General features: G+C 34.9%; 1 protein-coding gene across 1 annotated transcript; it reads left to right on the forward strand.

The window, feature by feature from the left end:
• Nucleotides 1-2,343: 2,343 nt before the first annotated feature.
• LOC144967104 (dehydrodolichyl diphosphate synthase complex subunit DHDDS-like) lies at nucleotides 2,344-14,880 on the forward strand. Its single transcript, XM_078903940.1, has 8 exons — nucleotides 2,344-2,543; nucleotides 3,367-3,559; nucleotides 4,812-4,954; nucleotides 5,996-6,112; nucleotides 7,012-7,113; nucleotides 7,318-7,432; nucleotides 8,809-8,916; nucleotides 12,883-14,880. The coding sequence occupies exons 2-8, from the start codon at nucleotides 3,377-3,379 to the stop codon at nucleotides 13,198-13,200; spliced, it is 1,086 nt and encodes a 361-aa protein (XP_078760066.1). The 5' UTR covers nucleotides 2,344-2,543; nucleotides 3,367-3,376; the 3' UTR covers nucleotides 13,201-14,880.
• Nucleotides 14,881-18,289: the final 3,409 nt, after the last annotated feature.

The raw sequence follows: 18,289 nt of genomic DNA on the forward strand, positions 1-18,289 counted from the left end.
ACACTTGAACACACAACACGACCGCCACAACACCGCTCTTTCAGCGAGAAGGACGAATTGCGTTTCCCCCTTTTTTCCTCCTGAATGCCACTTTGGCACTTACTGAGCCAAGTCTTTAATGTTTCGCAGCTTATTTCCAAATTTGTTTGGTATTACATGATTTATTTAACTAATGTCACTTTAACGCTTTCTCAAAATACAAAATTTTACAAATTTAATAAACAATTTTTCTTTTGATATGCCTCACCATCATCCAATACAAAATTGGTATTTTTGGTATTGAACATTTAACCAGTTAACTGCCGTACTCTGGAACCAGAGCTCGTATTTTAAAATTTGGCCAGAAAACTCTTCCTTCAATAGCGATCGGTTTAGATGAACCTTATCGTGGCAAAAACTCTCAAAACTGAGACCTCCGCGAGGTCCCAGGTTTGAACATTTTTTCCAAGATGGGGAGTTAAGATTTATCGATATTTGAAGGACGAGTTTTCTGGCCAAAGTTTGAAATACTTGCCATTACAGAGCACGGCGGTTAACTGGTTTCTCAAAATACAATGGAGCTCGGTTATAACGAGAACCTCCGTTCCAAGCAAAAATTCATGTTATTTCCGAGTTCTCTGTATATTTTCAAGGGAAAGAACCACATAATCTTATTCTGACCCTTTAAATGCATCGATACTCCTTCAAAATAATGTACACTGTGCTGGACCTGGTACGGCTATGTGGTCCAGTGGTATGACACTCGCTTTCGGATCGGAAGGTCCTGGGTTCGAGCCTCGCGCTCGGCACATAGTTGAGTCCTTGGAAAAGGACTCACATTCTATCACCGTACTCAGGTGTAAAATGAGTACCTGGCCGTTAACAGCGTTGTCTTTGTCCGAAAAATTGCAATATCGCCTAACAGGCGTCATGTCCCGTCCTACATGTTAAATGTTGCTGTTGACCAGGGACCCCTTGTAAAGCGCTTTGAGCATATTTAGTGGATAGTGCTCTATATAAAAGCTCAATTCTTTATATATTAAAGCGTCGACATAATATTATCTCGTTGCCCCATTCTCCTCCAATAGTCAGTCGCTTTTTTTTATTTTGAGAATCCATAATGTTGTTATTGTTATCGGGTTGAAATTAGGTATGATGACGATTGAAGATACATATTATATGGTTTTGGCAACAAGTGCGGCGAAAACTTGGATGGATATTTACAGACAAATTGACAGCAGGAACCGACACACGCTATGATGTGAAAAAAGCAAGCTGTTGTGATCGTGGTGTGATGCGAATGAAAGGTGTCGATAGATGCATTGATATGACACTTGAACTTGTCCAAGTATGGGTAAGATAGGTTATTTCATTTCATTTGGAGGAGTGATCTTCGTGGTAAAGTCCCTCATCTACACGAATATCAGTCGTTCTAATAGTAATAGCTATCCTATTGCTATTGTAGCACTGCCGATATCGATTTGCGTTGTGAAGTTTGTTGATAAATAAAAGGGCATTTTTGCTGTTATTTTAGATCGAGTTTTCGTTAATATCGTTCTCCGAATCGCTCTTTCTCGTTATAAAAAGACTATTTACAATCGATAAATATTGGGGGGGGGGGGGGGTAAAAAAGTATCGTTATTTTCGATGCCGTTATCCTTAAAGCACCATTGTAAATATTTTTATAAGTTGATTAACAATAGCAAGTTAACGATTCATTTCCCAACCTACAGTGATCAACGAACGACGTGGAAAAAACGGAAATATGTCCTAAGACTCCTTAATTGTCGAGCACTGTACATGATCCATGTATATCAATTTCTCACGATATATAAAATATGTTTATCCATCTTTTAATATTCCCATTTACCACTTGCTGCCTGACTCGTGTTTTTAAAAATGGAAAATCCTTTGATTTATGCTTTAGATCAATCTGAGATTTCAGTAAAAACTGAGATATAGACGTTTAAAAATGGGACAATATATGTAAATGCACGCATTAATCATAGTTTGTTGCTCTCTATAACATTGTCCTTTCTTTTTGACGACAATCTTATACCATTCGCCTTATCCAGTGATTCTCCGGGTCTATGGACCTTGTGGATCTCTGAAGGACGAGCATATTTGTTACTTATCAACAGAATAAGCTTAATATTATTCTCAATGTATTTATTAGTCATACTAATCGCTTGAGTCACACTGTTATCGATAGAATGAAGTTGACGTCACTCGGGCCTTTGGGTTTTTTGTTTTTTTTTTTTGCCATCCACGTTTATGAGTAATGCTCACTTAACTGTATTATCCGGACTAGGTATAAAAGTCCATAGTTACACAGAGTTTTGTGTGTTGGTCCGTTTTACTTCCGGGTGGCAATATTGTGAGCTTATTCGACAAGCGCATTCCGGCAATGAAATTTGGCATAATTTTTTACACCTATTAACTCTATAAGTTAAAAAATATCTGGCAGTTCTAGTCCTCCTGCAACGTAGCACACTGAAACAATGTTGAATGTTGATGACAAACAGAAAGTAGGAAAAGACGACTGAAAGTTGAAAGGAAAGGAGGTATTATGATTTTATTATTTGCGGCCGTTTGCGTTTAGTATTCTAAATAGGAATCTGACAAGCTTCGATTTAAAGGTTGTTTTTTTGTTTTGTTTTTTAAAATCGAAAACTAATAGTTCTTTCTTTGGTTTGAGTTTAAAAAATGAAAACTCAGAGTAGAGTACCTCCGCCTCCTCCCTAGAATTGACATTTGATTGATTGTTATTATTATTATTATTATTATTATTATTATTATTATTATTATTATTATTATTATTATTATTATTATTATTATTATTATTATTATTATTTTAATCCATCATCATCCGAAAGTAAACAATTCAGTGCTTGAGATATTTAAGAAGTAGATAAATTGTGCATTTGAAAAGCTCACTTTTTAAAAAAACTTTCTTCAATATCCACAATCCACATTCCACCAAAATGGGGGGGGGGGGGGGGGGTTGTAACCTACCTGTCACTCCCCAAATGATAATACGGAAATAGGTCAAACTAACTCTAAGAAAAGCTGTTGATTGTAACCCAGAAGGTTAATATTTAAAAAGTTGCAGTCTCTTATAATCTGTAGATAGCATCTGGACAAACCATCAAGTGGTTTTTGGAGAGAGGAGGATGGTGGATGGGTCGGTAGTGTGATCAGAGTTCAAACTAGAAATCATTGGTGAATGCTCATGGTCCAGCCAGATCAAAAATAATAAAAGAAAAGGTGAATGAAATATATGGAAATCATGTTGAAAACCAGAATTATGCTTTTAAAAATAAATTTGTTTTTAAGATTGAGGACTTTCATCATTGAAATGAATGGAATGGTCTGTTTCCCTTGCAGGCTATCAGTCATGTCTTGGTTTCCAGAGAGAAGAAAAAGGACATGGCTTCAGAAGGCTTTTGAAGCAGTATTGTGTGCTGGTCCAGTTCCAAGACACATTGCTATTATTATGGATGGAAATCGTCGATTTGCTACCAGAAATAGTCTTCAGAAGTCAGAGGGGCATATTAAAGGTTTTGATAAACTTGCTGAGGTATGTAATTAGTAGTGTTAGACTTCTTTTAACATTGTTATTAATATTATTTTAAAAACATATTTAAGCCTTTACACATTGTTATATTCACTCAACATGTTCAGACTCAGAAAACTTTACAGAAAGTATTCAGCCAACAGCAAAAAGTAACATGTGGGACGAGATATGATGCCTGTAACTGTAAATTCAATAAGGCTCTATTTAATTTTTTTTTTACATAGACAATGTTGTTATCCAGCAAACTTGAATATGATGAGAAAATATAAATTGATAGCCTTTTCTAAGGATTCATTTAATTTTGCTGTGGACTCGAATCCGAGACTTACAAGCTGATTGTCATGCTACCAAACCACAAAGTTGCAATAATGATATTAATGATTATTAATGTTAGTTGGAACATCCTAAATTGATTTATATAAGTAAAACCAAATATATATATATATTCATTTGATTAGAGCATTGATCTGATTTTAATATGGATTTTCTTTAACCTTTATATGTCTTCATAGTTATCATTAAATCAAGATATAATGATAATAATAATATAATATATTGAATTTATATAGCACCTAGTTTCAATCCAAATTTCTTACTGGCGCTTTACTTATCATATATCATACAATATATATATATATATATATGTGTGTGTGTGTGTGTGTGTGTGTGTGTGTTTGTGTATATAACTGAAATGTTAAAAACCACATTGATATGATAATAAAATAAATTCTAATAAAATACATACTAAGAGTAAGAGTGTAAATTATATGCCTTACAGAAAAGTTCAGTTTTTAACAGTTTTCTAAAAGAAAATGGATTTTCACTATTTTTTGTTTCAACACTGATGGAGTTTCACAATCGGGGGAGCATGATGTCAAAGGATTTCTCGTGAAAAACTATTTTTGCGGGTTCCCTTAGGAGATTTAAATTAGCAGATCTTAAATTTCGACTGGGTCCATAAAGGTGGATAAGTTCTTGAAGGTAAACAGGAGCAGAATTGTTTAAGCAATTGAAAACTTGGGTAAGTATTTTAAATTCAATATATTCAAGATATAAAGCAGGACCTTTTATAAGGGATGTTACCTTTGTTTTGAACTCATTCCATGACTCCTGTTAATCTTGTTTTTCATTTTGCTCAATAACTTAAAATGTCTAATTTCTTTTACGTGACGCTGTGCGGAAATATATCTACTATCTACTGGCTATCAAATCCATTTGAATTGTCACATCAAATTATTGTTTATGTATTTTTCAGACCTTGGAATGGTGTCTTGATTTGGGTGTTACAGAAGTTACAGTATATGCATTCAGTATAGAAAACTTTAAGAGGTCAAGTGATGAAGTCAATGGTTTGATGGAATTAGCAAAGGAGAAATTTAAACGCCTTTTACAAGAAAAGTAAGTTTTTGTAGAGTGAATTATTAAAGTTAAGTGCGAAAGGTTACAATATATTCTGGGTCTTTGAACTGTGTGGACTGACAGATTTAATTTAGAAATGTTATTAAAACGTCCCTAAAAATGTGAAGGGAAAAATTTTTGAGTAAGCTAGTTAGCCTAATTAATAACATGTTTAAGGTTTAAGGTTTGATCGTTTGTCACTGTTTGCTGACTTTTTTTGTTCTTTATTATTTTCCTTCTTCTTAAGTCTATATCGCATTCAACATGAATAAAATTGAACAAATTTGTTAGATTGTCCATTCATGTGAATATGAGAGAATAAATTCTGACACTGACACTGTGCTGTACTTTGCATTTTGGATCTCTATGTCGTATCGGTTGCATATCATCAAGGTTTCATTTTAACATGCCTTTATTGATTGAAATTATGATGAATTATCAAACTGAGTACCGGCACCCTGTGCTCACTGACCCAAAGGTTTCTGTGCTGTGTTTTTTTATATATTGAATTATTATTGTAATGAAAACCAGGACACATCATTTCCCTACTTACTATTAATAATGACAGCTTGATAAGGTTTTTTTTTGTTATTTTTCTTTTTATGAACCTTCAAATATCCTTCTGAGTGAACAAATTCACATTGAACTCGAGAAAGCTGACCATATATTATAATGGTTTTGTGCAGTCTTACAAGTCTTGCGACACTTTTGCCAGTAATTAATAAACATTATAGACACGTTTTTACTATTACCTTTATTTTTATTTAATTTAATTTATTGCTTCATGAATAAAATATAATTCATCTTGTAATTCACGTTTATGAAACCAGTTTACTTATAGAGGAATAAAGTTTATTTATTTATTTATTTACTAATATACAACATATATACTAACTGCTATACAGTGTTATGAAAATAAAAGTGGGGGGGTCTGAATTTTTTTTTTTTTTGTAACCACATCCGTTGTGGCTTCTTCTCTGTCTGCTTTGCATCATTTTTACATTATAATTGTATACCTACTATATTTTATTTTTAAAACAGAGATTTGATTTCCCAGCACGGTGTATGTGTTCGTATTATTGGAGATATGACTCTGCTTCCAAAGGATCTTCAAGAACTGCTGGCCGAAGCTGTATCCATATCTGCCAACAATACTAGGTACTTGATACATCTTTTTTTTCTCTTTCTTCTTTGTTTAAGTTGTATCTTCGAGAAACAACAGGTGTGATAAAAAAATAAAAAAAACTGGAAAAGTTTAGGAGCCTGTAATCAGAAATTTCACCACAAACTAATTTATTGGAATTTATTTATCCAAATTTTCTAGAAAATATATTGAAAAATATCACACACCTCAACTTTGCCATAATGAACATTTTGACGTCTTTCTAAAATTTTAATGTGATCTTTCGATTCCCAATTTTGCTTTATCACTGTGGGAAGTATTTTGTTTTCCATGGTCCTTATGATACCATGTGAATAGTGATTTGATCCCATGCGTTTTGAATGGACTCTTTTAACTCTGCCTCCGTGTAAATCGTTGTGCGACCCTTTTAAAACATGTCTGACATCATTAACCAAATTGCTGCAGTCCATAGAATTCAAGTTAGAACTTATTGGAGGCCATTCATTATTAGAAATAAATCGAATGTCATTTTGAATCACTTTATCTTAAAAGTAAGACAAGGTTGTGTTATTAGTGTGGGAAGTTGCCCCATTTTATTGAAAAACAAATGACCAATCGAGATAAAGAGATAAGTCTTGAAAACGTTTTTCTTCTAACAATGTTACATAATTTTACCTGTTCACTTTTGAGGTTGGCGTGTCAATGAAATGTAATCTTGTCCTTCCCTGTCAATTTATTCAAGTAGACACCATCATTTTAAAATGGGAAACATGTTGCTATCATAGTAAAATATTTCTAATGAAATGTATGATATTGTTTGACCATAGACATCTTCATTAGCCTATGTGTGTTTCTAGCAAAAACTAAAAACAAGACACAATAGTAAAATGTTGATGGAATGCTAATGATAAATGAGTTTATTCGTATTTTTCAGAGCTATGCTGAATGTTTGTTTTGCATACACTGCTCGGGATGACATGTGTAAAGCAATAAAAGAAATGGCACAAGGTGTGAAAGCGGGACATATAAAAAACAGGTAAATTTTGCGTTTTTGAAAAAAAAACAAAAAATAAATTGCATTGTGGTTTTTATACATGTTTTTATTTTATTATGTTTGAGAATTATTCAACTTTGACATCAAAACTATAAATGAGATTTTATATTTTTCAATTTTTAGCTTTAGTGTTAAATTTGAATAAGAATGATTTTGATGACTGTATTTTATTTTTATGTCTTACAGTGATATTTCTGAAGATCTACTAGAGAAGTGTTTGTACACATCAGAATGCAGCAATGTAGACTTATTAATAAGAACTTCTGGTGAAGTTAGGCTCAGCGATTTCCTGTTATGGGAGGTGAGCCTTTGTTAAATATTCAGAAATATGTTTACATCACTTACCATTCATACAATAGTAATTTTTTTTCATGTCTTTTTTTTATTTTGTGTTATTTTCTCTTTGTTTTTGTTAATAAAAAAAATGATTAAACACTGGAATGCTCTTTCCAAATCATTCGTGAATACCACAAATTTAGAAACCGTCAAGCGAAGATTATCAAAATTTTCAGCCTAAACACCAACAATGGCTGTCATATTCAACAGCTCTCCGGCCTCAAATACCAATACTCAGAATTGAGTTGACTTCAAGTAACATTCAGATTCAGATTTGATTGCTATCAATAACAGTCATTTGCTGGATTCCACGGGTTTTACTTGCTTTTCCCTACGTCTGTTGTCACCTTCATTACGGTTTTCTGTCCCTGTCTTGGAATAGGACTTTTTAGTTTACTATGACATTTAACTTTTACCATCACTCGCTATAATATTTGCCACTCATGTGTCTTTTTAACCCAATGATGTTCAAAGGTTTTTGAAAATAAATGTCTTATTGAACTATACTATGGTAATAATAGATACAACATTATATAGCGCTTATCCCATTTTTATCTCTATTCTCAATTTTGGCATCATTTATTATTCCCATCGGATAATGGACAATGTGATTTGACATATAGGATAACCCAACAAGCCCTTTAAAGAGTCTTATCAATAATTTGGACAAAGAATACTGTTTAGCATAAGGAAACCTCTGGTTTTATGCCAGTCTGATAAAATGGGGAAAATTGATATAATCCTTTTCCCAAGGGCTTATCGTCATAATGTCTAGATAGGATTTGACCTCAATTACAAGTCAATGACCTCACTTGATCAAATTGTATGACCTTGATTTGCCACCTACATAACTGTTAGACCCACAAAGGTGATCCGAGTCATGGCCCTATGCATGCCATCTCTTTGGGAGGTTTTTAGGAATTACTAGAAAGGTCGTCTATCCCCACCCTCTGTATAAGTCCTCCCTTTTTAGTGGCTTTCAGTTCCTGTTTTGGAATGAAACGAATAGGCTTTGCCCTGACAGTTTCTGGACCTTTTCTGCGAGGGATACAGTTGCATGTAACTGTTTGTGTTTGTATGTGAAAAATTATATTTTCCCTCTTTAAACTCTTCTCTTTGAGTACACCAGATTATAAACCTCCACCCCCTCCAATTCTCCTCCTCTTCTTCTTCTTCTTCTTCTTCTTCTTCTTCTTCTTCTTCTTCTTCTTCTTCTTCTTCTTCTTCTTCTTCTTCTTCTTCTTCTTCTTCTTCCTCTTCAATATTGTCTTTTTCAAATTCTTTTTGTATGCAATAGATTTTCTGTTATTGTGTGTAGTAACACATATTTTCTCTCCGCAGAGCTCATATTCTTGTCTAGCATTTATCCAAGTGTTATGGCCAGATTTTAGTATATGGCATTTGTATGCTGCAATCTTACATTACCAAAGGAACTACAATAAAATACAGGTATTTATGATTTAATATTTCTGACATAATATAGGTAGACATGTCTTCAGCAGTGTTTAGAAGTTCATTAACTCATCTTAAGTTGATCCCCAGTATACTGATATGCATTGGCCCCTGATATTGTTTGTATGGAACTGTTTACTAGTGCCGCGCTGAAGACCGGTCTGGACCGCGGTCCGACGGTTTTTTAGCTGTGAACCGAAGACCGGTCCCAGAGGGGAAGACCGGCGCCGGTCCTCACTTCTTATCACCTTTCAACTAGTGCGGGGCGGTCCTTGCAAGGACCACGGTCCTACGGTCTCGCGCCATAGCCTACTACTTCCCCAGCGATTCGTTGCTTCGGTTGCCTATCTTCCACCAATCACCACCCATCCCACTTAATTAATCGCACCCACCCCCCTTTGCCATACACTAAACGACACAGACGACCATACAGGCAGACGACCACCAACCTCCACTCCGCAAACCGCCCTTTCATGTGTGAGATGGGGGGAACAGGAGGCGCACGCCTTGGACGATTCCATTATACGGGGTAAATTTCAAAATTTACTACACCATAATGATCGCAATGACAATGATCTATGGTGAAGGCATGACCCCTCTTCTCTAATGGGTTATTGTTTGAAATGTATGTGACTACAAAAGATGTGTGTGTTTGTGTGTGTGTGTGTGTGTGTGTGTGTCGAACCTAGCAAGTAGCAAATCCGATTTTTTGTTTTCTTTTGTCCATCTCTTGTCACCACTCCTTTCTATCGCAGTGTTGTCATTTAAAATAATACAATAATATTAAAATTTCGTTTGGTGTTTTTACTAATCCAAATGAAGATATAAATTTCCACCCTTTTTCGGGTTCACAGGGATTCTCTTGTTTTAAAGAAACAACTGAAGAAGAAATTTCTAAAATAATTTTTTCATCTTCCTCGAAGTCATGTGATTTAGATCCTTTACCAACTAATATTTTGAAATTATGTCTTCCTGAATTGTTACCTTGCATAACTTATATTATAAATCAGTCACTTATCTCAGGACAAGTCCCAGATATCTATAAACATGCAATTGTAAAGCCTCTCATAAAAAAGCAAAATCTCAATGTAAATGACCTTAGTAACTACCGTCCCGTCTCAAATCTGCCATTTCTTTCTAAAATCCTTGAAAAAGTTGTACTCAGACGTCTTTCACAACATCTCCATGAAAACAATCTATGGGAAAAATTTCAGTCAGCTTATCGTTCTTACCACAGCACAGAAACTGCTCTGTGCTGTGTTGCGAGTGATTTGCTTGATGTTTTAGATAAAGGTTCTGTTTCTCTTCTGACATTGTTAGACCTTTCGGCGGCGTTTGATACTATTGATCACGGTATTCTCATTAAACGACTTAATATAACCTTTGGCTTGTCTGGGACTGTCTTGCAGTGGTTTGAATCTTATTTAGATGGCAGAAAGCAACAGGTTATGATTTTAGATAAACTTTCTCGTCAACATACATTGTCTTTTGGTGTTCCTCAAGGCTCTGTTTTGGGTCCAATTCTTTTTGTTTTGTATACTTCTCCATTATCTAATGTCATCACTGGTCATGGGCTGCGCTATCATCTCTATGCAGATGATACGCAACTTTATGCTACTGATAAAACTAAAAATCTCGAAAATATTGTGAAACGTGTGGAAGAATGTGTGACGGATGTGAAAGAGTGGATGGATGCAAACAAGTTGAAAATGAATGAGTCAAAAACAGAAGTGATGATTGTGGGAAATAGAGGGCAGTTGAAGGTGAATGATGGTCTTGAGGTGTTGATTGGGGTGAAAAGATCAAAGTTTCAAAGACTGTGAAAAATTTGGGTGTCTATTTTGATTCAGAAATGAAAATGTCAGCTCACATTTCTGCTCTCTGTAAATCTTTATACTTTCAATTGAAGAAAATCAGTTCGATCCGTCAGTATATTGCAATTGGAACATGTAAAACATTGGTTGTTTCCCTCATTTTTTCGAAACTAGACTATTGTAACTCGCTGCTTGTCAACTTGCCTCAGGCTTCTATTAAACAATTGCAACTACTGCAAAACAGTGCAGCAAGATTAGTTTTTGGCAAAAAAAAATTTGATCATGCAACCCCTTTGTTGGCCTCTCTCCACTGGTTGCCCATTGAAAAGCGCACATATTACAAAGCAGCGTGTCTTGTTTATAAGTGTTTGGCTGGTATAGCACCGGCATATCTCACAGATCACGTTGTCATGTGTAAATTTGAAAATTACACTTTAAGATCATGTAATGACCAAACGAAAATTTCGGAAAAAAGATCAAGAACAAAATTTGGTGATAGATCGTTTGCTTGTTTCGGCCCCAAGATTTGGAATGAACTACCACGTGGTCTGAGGGAGTGCAAGTCTTTACCTACTTTTAAAAAGAATCTCAAGACACATTTTTACTGTATTTGTTTTTCTTGACTCTATATGAATCCTTGATTTGGCTATGAATTGTTATTGTTGTTATTATTTTATTTTTTTATTTTTTCACTTAAAATTGATATTTATATTGTAAAGTGCCCAGAGCTTGTGTTTTACACGAGAATGAGCGCTATATAAATGTGTATTATTATTATTATTTTTATTAATCAAATAATATGAGTTTCATTAGTTTCTTCCTTCCAAAAAACCCAGTTATAACGTCTGAATTTTAAAAAAGTCCAATAGAATATTTGGGGACCCCGATAGCTCAGTTGATAGAGCACTCTCTTTATACGCAAAGGGCCAGAGATCGATCCCGGGTGCAGTCGATTTTTTTCTGAATCCCTGTCTACTCAGCAATGAATGGGTAGCTGAGTTTGTTAGATCTGGTGAAAAGTCACCATCGACCCCTCTTATCACCTCATCCACCCCCTCTTATTATAACTTCACGTCTCTCTCTTACTCTTCAATGCTCGCTGCCCTCTAATGTGTGTGTGTGGGGGGGGGGGGGGGGGGGGGGCTAGGAGTTGCGTGTGTGTATCAACGCCACGAACAACTCGATCAACGCCTTGGGCGATGCCATTATCTCCGTTAATGGGGATAAATTTAAATTTTATTAAATTATCGAAGTAACAATGAAGTACAGTGAGCAAATAAAGAAGGCATCACCCCTCTTCTCTAATTAGGTTACAATTTGAAATGAGTGTGACTACTCCGTGTGTTTTACTCCTGTAGGCCACGGTTTTCATCGTGTAGCGGTCTTTAACGGTTCAAGAATGAACGATCCCACGCTCTCAAAGGTCAAACCGGTTCGAATTTCCAACAGTCTCTCAGGACTGTTCAATGTCGAAAAGGACCGGTCCTAGGACCGGTCCTTGCGGTCTTCATTTCCCAAGGACCGTAGGACCGTGGTCCTTAAGCTTGCCAAGGACCGCCCCGCACTACTGTTTACACAAATTTTAGCTGATCTCCAGCATAGTATATTTGCGATATGAATGGCTCACATCTTTTAGGAAAAGACCAAACTTGCTTTATATAGTCTTAAAGAATAAAGTTGTTGCAATATTAGAAAAAATTGATGTGAGGAATCTCGACAGATATCTAGATATTTACTCTTATCACACCTTAATTTATTTATTTCTATGGGGGACACTTGCTACAAGATATAATTATCTTATGATGATTCCTCCACTACCGAATTCCATCTTGTGAAAGTTCATTTTATCTACTGAAACTATAAGAATTTATATCAAAGGAGTTTTAAATCTATATTTAAAAAAAAATTTTTTTTTTTTTGGGGGGGGGGGGGGGGGGGGGGTGGTGGTGTCAGCTTAATACAGATTCCTTTTGAGATAGAATTTGCATATTTCATTTTGCCCTGCAGTGGCTAGTAATAGTAAAAAAAATCTATCTTCTAGAAAGTGGCAACGTGGCAATGTGAATGTCTCTTTAAATAATGGTTATTTTATGTTTTCAATCTGATTAGAAAATAATGACCAAATAATATTTCTTCATGAACATTTCAGATTGCCCGCCAAAATAACTTGATAGAACGTCAGCGGTTACAACGCGAGTCCGACTTCAATTGTGTCATGGAATCTCTAAGATTACAAGAAGCCAATATTGCCTCTGATGACCAGAATTCTGTAATAAAAAGTGCCAAATCCTCTTTGAAGTCTGATAGTATTCAGTCCCAAGTACATGATTATGCTACAGAGAGAGAGCGGCGAGTTAACACATTTTTGGAGTGTGTTTATTCAAGACGAAAACAGCAGATAAATGAAATGCTGTCATCTAAACCAAATATTATCACAAATCAATCTCCAAGTACTCTTGTTGTTTAGTTTAAAATGGTGACAAATGCTCTATTTATTTTCCACATCATTATTTATTTTGGGTTTTGTCAAAAAGTAATTGCCATTCAAAACCATTTTGATGATGACTATTTTTTTAAATTAAGAGAATGGGAAAAACAATAACATTCCAGTCATTTGTTCTTGTAAAAATTTCTGAAACTAATGTTTTGTTGTAGGTATGCATCAAGGAGTGTTTTGAATTAATAATTTTCAATAAACTTTAGCATGTAAAATGCTGTTCTTAAGACATCAATGTCTCACCATTATCGTTCTCTTGGCCATGACATGCAGTCTCTGTAGGTAATTTTCAGTTTTCCTGGACCTTCATTTTACTCCAAATGTTCAAAGTATTTTACTTTTCACGAGAAAAGGGCTATAAAAAGAATCTATTCCTCTATTGTCTGAAGCCATATTCCTGGTTTTACCTCAATTCGTATTTATCTACATAAAATAGCCTTTATATTCTGTAAATTGCAAATATATACTAAATAATAATCAGATGTTATTTTAAATTATGATTGTGAAAATTAATTTAAATAGATAGAATCTACTCGAAAAATGATCAATAATCCCTTGTGGATGGAAGAGTGATTAATAACTCTCTTTTTTTTTCGTGTGTGTGTGTGCACATACTTTTATCTTCTGCACACAAAAAAATAATCACATTTTAAGCTCTATCCCACTCCTTCAAAACATGAAAATTATGTTTTTAATGGCCTTTTTTTCAACCAATGATTATTGTTGAGTTGTTGTTACGTTATTAAAATATTATGTGTGTTGTAATTATTATCATTATCTATGACAGGGCATTCCTAAAAAGCAGCACTTTGATGCACAAAGTGCTTGCTTGTCTAAGGTATCACTGACGTTGATAGTTAGACATGATAATTTTTCTTTTTTATTTTAGTGATTGCATCAAATTCAATCAAATTTAAGATTTCCATAAAGGATGGTTCCAATAGAAAAAAAAAAACATCTTTATATTTGTTCCTAATCCTAACACTGAGTGCCCAGATAGATTTTTTAAATTGATAAAAAAATATTCCTATTGTCCTGTAATTTTTCACATTAGAAAGTCTGAGAGTTGATTTCTATTAGAATTTTATATTTTGGTCATTATCGATGCATATATGTCAACAAGTTTTTCACTAGCAAGTCTTAAAGTCAGATAAAAGGATAGTTTTATCTAGCCATTAGGAATATATGGGGAAGTGACTTTTAAACTTATCGTAGGAATCTTTTCTTTTATGCATCAAGCGACTCGTTCATAAACTGTAAATCGCCATTTTAAAATATGGTTATGTTTGTAATTTACGTCACTTGGTTCTTCTATATATATATTTTTTTTGTCACTTCTCTATCCTGGGTAAATCTGCAAGCATTCATTTTATTATGCTCATTTCTCTAGTTCTATTTACCAGGTTTTAGAGTTTGCTACATAAGGATTTGACTAGTTAGGATGGAAAACTTTTAAATTATTAAAGAGTGTGCAATAGTTTTCAGCATGCCATTGTAATATACTTAGTTACATAATAATGGACCATGCGATTTGTGATGATTGTGTGAAGACTATTTATTTAGTTAAAAAATAGGTGACAAAGATGAAATATCTTTCAAAGTACTTTAATTCAATGATGTGCTGAATGTAAATAAAGTAATGATAAATAATTTTCGTCCATTGACTTTTACATTTTTCCACTAGTTTTTGTTCGTCATATCGTAAATTGTTAACATATTGAATTATGGGGCAGCACAGAAAACTCAAACAAGTTGGGACCGGGCCCATTTGTTCGAGATTTCCGTGTTGAGTGTTTTGATAAGAATATGAAGAGGAATGGGAGGGCATAAACGTGGGTGGTTTTGGTAAGGTCCCATTATAATGAAGTGTAACGTTAAGTGCGTCTTCTTTCATTCAGTAACAAGTGGAATAATAAGACAAAGCCAGTACATCCCATTGTTGATTACACACTCGGCATGCGACGTCTTGGCCTATTAATCCAGTACCTATTCACTGCCACTGCTCACTTATCTCAATCACGCCTCTCTTCTAAATCTTAATCCTTTCTTTGATTTTAATACAATAATAGTAACTGTAACAGCCTCTGGTCATCATTGCCTTGCTAGTCTCCCACTGGAACTGCCTGGTACACATTTGTTACAGTGAATGATATAATCAGTCAGATGGTAAAAAGGTTTGAACTGAGATATAGTCAAGTTTAGTTAGAAGGTCAATTTTGATCAAAAATGAGTTCTTGTCATACATGATTACATCAACCCTTTTTGTATATCTTCGGAAAATATCAAAGCTTAATTTCACTTCTAAATATTTTTTTACAGCTAGTCAAAAAGTATGAAATTTAAGAAAATTTGCTGGATACCTTTCCCATAACTTCATGAAAAATCACCTGATTTACTTCAAATAAAGATCAAAATGCTCTGGGGAGCATATTCTTTCAGAAAATGCAAATCCAAAATTTTCACCTTATGACTGATTATGTCATGCACTGACACATTTGATAAGAGTGTGGCGTAACATGCAGCTAAAGAACCCGGGTCAAGCATGCTTTCCCCACCCCCTACACACACATAGAGATCGATGACAGCTTTAGTTTCTGTCCAATACAAACATAAGGCAAAAGAATTTTATCAAAAAATGCGCAAGTTAGGTGAATTTTGTTTGAGATTTCCATATTAGCCTCTGGTAATCTTTGAGATTTTCATGATGGCAGTACTATGAAAATGGAGGGAATGAAACGGGGAAATGAGATGTGTTCACAAGATTATTTTCGTGCTGCACTGTATTTATTATTTTCATTCCTCCATAAAGTGAATAATTGATGAGGACACTGGCTGGGTTTTCTGTATCCAATTATATCCGTTTTAATGTGTTGCAGGCTTATATTCCCCCTGGTCCCATTATTCTAATAGGTCCATCTTGGCTGTTTGTTCTATCTGGCTGTATCTTTTCTCTTTCGAGATTGCAATACTCTGATTTTGTACAAGTTCATTTAGGAGAGTCACAGTTGGATGGATGCATCTTTTCGTGAGGATTGAAATTAAATTGACGTTAATATCTCCCTATCGTTATAGTTGGTATATTCTATATTCAGTTGTTAAGACTTTGACTAGGATCTGTTTCTAGTGCTTGAGCTCAAGTTGGGTACTTAGATCAGACAGATTGCTCTTTGCATCCAATTCTGCTCCTTCATTGAAATTGTTACATTTGTTATAATTTTTATTTGATGCAGGAAAACTCTAGACCTGTAATCTTTTGACTATTCTGGTGTTGAAATGACGAAATTGTCACAAGGACTTCGATACTTACAAATTATTTATTATTGTCAATTTGCCTTCGAATTAGGAGACAGTTGGAGATTTAGCTACCCCTCTGTTCACGCAACACTGATTGGATAGCAGAGTTAGTGAAATCTGGCCCCATTTTTTCTCGAATCCAATATCTTATGAGAATTGTGTCTTGTTTTGGGGAAGGTCCTGTTATTATCAAAATTATCAGAGTGGGATTAATAAGTGATCCTGACTAAACGCATGGATGAATTGCTGAATCTGCTTTGTTTGAAATTGTCCCCTTGTTTCACTGTTGTTTTATTTTTTAGTTGAAATCCCCCCAAAGTGTCACAAACCTTGTAAAATCCTTAAAACACACACGACTTCTTGCTAATTGGACCTATATCAGTGTTTTGGATCTGAACTAAACCCACATGAATCTCGACTGGTGTGAATGAATGACTTATGCAATGCTATTGCAATCTCTATAATGACATCAGAAACAGAAAAACAGAAAAAGATCACTGATAACAAAAATCATCAAACGCCAAATGGAATTTTTAGGACACATTATCCGCCACCCTGGTTTGGAAGTACTCGCCTTGACTGGAAAGATGAATGGAAAAAGAATAAGAGGAAGACAAAGAATAACTTATTTGAAAGGGATAAGAACTTGGACAGATGAAGCTGAGAAAGGTGGCGCTGCTTTAATAGAATTGGCAAGAGATAGATCAGCTTGGCGGAAGATGACCTCCGACGTCTGCTTCAGATATGGAACTACATGATGATGATGATGATGATGATAATGACATCATCAGGACCTGAAAAAAAACTATATAGTGGGGCAACCAAAAATAGCTGGTAGTGGGTAGGCAAATACTTGACTATCGCTGTCTTTTTGTTACCTACAGTGGCCATTTCAAACTGAAGTAATCTACCTTGAAAATAACGCCATGTTGCTTCTTGAAATGACAGAAACAGCTATTGCTTGCTTGACAACTCAATGTTCCTAGCTCGTTTACCATTATCTTCACCTGGTCAATGTTAGGCCACAACTTCGTCGTGTTGATTGCTTGACTCTGCTTGAACTATGTTAGCACGGCTTCATCAAAGTCAGCATTCATCGACAGTCTCTGCTTTTTTCTCTGTGTTTTAAACCTATGCGGTTACTGTTTGATTTTGATTGTCTCTTGGTACCTTGAAGATTGTGGTCAAGTTATGGTGAATCCCTCAGGCTAGTTCCATAGGGAGTGCAATGCAAGACAAAAAAGCTGTGGCGCGTGCTCACATTCCAAAGGTATTATTATTATTATTATTATGGTCAGCGCTTTATTTCTTCAGCTTGGTAGAAGTAGGAGTGGACAGCTTGAATCATTTTTGTATTTGATTTTGTTTGTTTTTAAGGGTTTTACAGTGCTTGCAACACATTTAGGTTATATCAATATCAGCGTCAGTAAAAAGGACGAAAATGGGATAGTAAAAAGTTCTAGAGTTTCAATTAAGGCACCCAAGAGAAAGTAAGACATAGGGGAACGGGGAACAAATAGGGATCAGATTCCAAGAGCACACTATCAAAGTACTTAGTTTGAGACCACCTATAAGTCTCATCTGGACACAAGCACACAATCCAACAAAGAGGAATACATTCAAATGCTTACATTATAAATTCAAAATAACAAATATAATAATACATAACAGAGAGATGATTTACAAGGAAAAAAATATCTCCCAAAACAATGACTGTTTCCCTCCCAGCTAGGACTCCGGCCAGGACAAAACCAAGTAATCTCAT

Source organism: Berghia stephanieae, chromosome 3 (assembly GCF_034508935.2).
Source record: "Berghia stephanieae isolate SIO BIC M18660-M18661 chromosome 3, UCSD_Bste_1.3, whole genome shotgun sequence".
NCBI classification, from domain to species: domain Eukaryota; kingdom Metazoa; phylum Mollusca; class Gastropoda; order Nudibranchia; family Aeolidiidae; genus Berghia; species Berghia stephanieae.